The sequence below is a fragment of the Sinocyclocheilus grahami genome, unplaced genomic scaffold (genome assembly GCF_001515645.1).
Source record: "Sinocyclocheilus grahami isolate Dianchi unplaced genomic scaffold, SAMN03320097.WGS_v1.1 scaffold3184.1, whole genome shotgun sequence".
Lineage (NCBI taxonomy): Eukaryota > Metazoa > Chordata > Actinopteri > Cypriniformes > Cyprinidae > Sinocyclocheilus > Sinocyclocheilus grahami.
In genome coordinates, this window is record NW_015508343.1 from 17,665 (window position 1) to 20,608 (window position 2,944).

At 41.3% G+C, this 2,944-nt stretch overlaps 1 protein-coding gene across 3 annotated transcripts; it reads right to left on the reverse strand.

Moving 5' to 3' along the window:
• Window positions 1-262: 262 nt before the first annotated feature.
• Window positions 263-2,667, reverse strand: LOC107576079 (probable phosphatase phospho1). Of its 3 annotated transcripts, none has more exons than XM_016262345.1 (3): window positions 2,511-2,667; window positions 2,006-2,033; window positions 263-1,220 (listed from the first exon to the last, which is right to left on the reverse strand). In XM_016262345.1, the coding sequence occupies exon 3, from the start codon at window positions 1,156-1,158 to the stop codon at window positions 310-312; it is 849 nt and encodes a 282-aa protein (XP_016117831.1). In that variant the 5' UTR covers window positions 1,159-1,220; window positions 2,006-2,033; window positions 2,511-2,667; the 3' UTR covers window positions 263-309. The 3 variants fall into 3 exon arrangements, with proteins under 3 accessions (XP_016117831.1, XP_016117830.1, XP_016117832.1); XM_016262344.1 differs by having other exon boundaries at window positions 1,996-2,033; XM_016262346.1 differs by lacking the exon at window positions 2,006-2,033.
• Between the last annotated feature and the right edge of the window lie 277 nt (window positions 2,668-2,944).

Consider the following 2,944-nt stretch of genomic DNA (forward strand, 5'->3'; position numbering starts at 1 on the left):
ATAATAATAATAATAATGCATTTAGGGATAGACACCACTGGCCAGTCTGCAATCAGATTTAAAAAAAAGTCTAGGCTCAATCATACACACACATACACATTATAAATTAATTCTCGTTTGGATGTGTGTCTGTGTATTTAAATGTAAGTTTATAGCGGTGTTATTTCATCTTATTAAAAGACCCTTAACAGCCTGGCAGTTTCTAGACAGAACTAAGTTGATGCATTTTTGGCAAAACCAAAAGAGTTTGGAATGTACTCTAGAAAACCCTACACACTATTAGGGCCTCATTTAGGTGTATGTATATATTTAGGGCCTCTCTAATATCTTCCTCAGGGTGTTGATGACATCCTCTCCACTGTTCCAGGGCACCACACTGGCCTTGAACTCTCCAGGTTTGGCTTCCTCCATCTCTTGGATCAGTTTGTGCATTGGAAAGTCACAGCGTGGGAATGCTATATCGCCTGGTGACAGTGTGAGTGACGGGCAAAAGTCATTGGCCCCATCGCCCACGTACAAAACCTTCTGGTACGGCCGTCCGCCCCTCTCTCGCACACGCTGGGCCACGTACTGCCTCACCACCACCGCTTTGCACATGTTCGCAGGGCATCGCAGGCACTCATGGGAGTGGAAGGGGCGAAGCTGCAGCTGCCCATTATCATCAAAGTGAGCTGGGTTGGTGAAAATGCGCAGAAAAAGCGGGTGGAAGCCCAGGTGCTGCAGCCACGTCTCGATGAAGACCATATTGGCGTCTGACACACAAATGACTTCAAAGTCCCTTGAAGGTTGGGAGAGCAGAAAATGCATCAAAGTGGCGATGCCTGGGCAGGGAGGGAGTTTCTCCACTGTGCCTCGAATAGCCACCGGGGTGACGCCTTGTTCGGCGAGGTAAGCCAGCACACGCTGCATGTACTCATTGTAGCGGCCGGGACGGTAGGTGTCCTTCAACCAGCCAGGCAGGACTCCACCAGGCGCCACAGTAACCATAGAGTCGTCGCTGCACTCGTCCACCAGGGTCTCGTCAAAGTCAAAGAATATAAGGAACCGCCTGTCGTTAGGGGGCGGAGCCTGAGCTCTGCTTCTCTGTTGGGGCTCCTCCACTCCACCAGGAGGATGGGGTGGAGAAACGCAGCAGTTAAAGACAGAGTCCCGCATCATGGATGGGAGGGAAGAACAGCACAGATGTCTTTTACGTCTCTTTTACTCTTTTTGCTTTTCCACTGCAAATGAAAAGAGCAATCCAGTTATGCCAGAACTTCAAGCAGACAAAAGAAAAAAAGAGAAAACAAAGAAAATTGAAAAAGATAAACAAGCAGAATATGGTTGCAGAAGGAAAAACAAGCCATTGAAACAGCTGTGAAGTAAATAAAACTTTAGCCCTAATATTGAACAAAATTTTATATTTACAAAGTCTTCATCAATTCATTGCAGATCTTGTGCATGCTCCTTCAATTAAAAAAAAAAAAGTTTTCCCCCCCAGATACAGATACAAGGCCACGTAATTATTTTAAATATTGACAAATCTGGCATTCACTTGACTGAATTCATGAATTGAGACTATATTTAAACTGAGTTTCTATGTATGAAACTTTCTTTCGAGTTGTCTCAAAAGTTAGAAATCTTGTTCACAGCTCACATTGTTAAAATAGAAACATGTATTAAATATGTAGTAATATTTTCTTTAAAAGACAAGTCGTCTTGTTGTTTTTTCTTAAATTTCATATATTTTAATTTATATAAAACGTTGATTTATTGTCTGAGGACTGAGTTTTTATTAAGTGGTAATCTCATAAATAAAAAGAAAACGATGAAATTATACATTTGTGTTAAGAGCATTACATGATTCATTTATTTGGAAATGTTGCCATTTTAAAAACTGATATCAGGTTGTGGGACGTATTGTGTCTCATGTCAACCAATATCAGTAAGTCGATTCACAGAAGGAGTTTTTAACTTTTAGACTTGTTTATCTATATTTATGATGATGCAACTCGCCTCTTTTCACCTTAAGCTCGCCTCTGCGTAGTGTCAACCTATAACAGAAGAATACAGAGAAATATGACTTTACATTTACCAAACTATAGCCTACTCACAAATGTTTCCATTAAGCGAGAACAGTCTCGTTAGCAGTGAGCGTTCACAAAATGTGCTGTTAAACGATATAGCCGACTGTAACAGAAGTTAGATGACAGCGTGATTATTTTTTGTCTCGCTCTAATGGCTTGTAATCAAAAGCAGTTACGCGGCATATTTCTATGACCTTGGTTTCACTTTACATGCATTAGAGAACAGATGATGCAACAGAAGCACCTGGTTTTTCGTGCATTTCGATACTCGGCTCAAGGTAAAGTTTTAAAGTTAAGCAGAATAATTAAATAGCAAATTAATTTCAAATTTGACAAAAAGTATGTAATGTATAAGGTAATGACACCAGACAACCCACAGCATATAAACAGCCAACAAGGACAGGGCTTGGAATAGCCTAATTGTCAGGTAAAACAGCAGAATACCTTGAGCAGGACGTCCAGTTTAGAGGTTCATCACTACTGATCGCTGCCTCCTGCTCCTGCCTGGCTTCTCAAAAGTGCTGGAGATTTACGGTCCGACCCTGTCTTATGGAGCCACAGTGACACGCATCGGATGGGCCCCGCCTCTCATCCGTCACTGCATCCACTGACAACCTCAGCAACGCGCTACTGTACAGATCATCTACAGCTAGAGCTTTTACAGATAAAATACCATACTAATCTAATAAAGGTAAACAAATTGGTCAAAACTGCACTGAAATGTTGCAATGTAGCCTATTTATTTGTACATATTTATTGTACATTCTGTAGGCTACTTCCATAAGAGCGTGAGAATGATGAGGGGTTTTTCAAATGTTTTTGCTTTATGTACGTATGCACTTTGTTGCATTAGTATATTTACACGTCACTCGCATTAA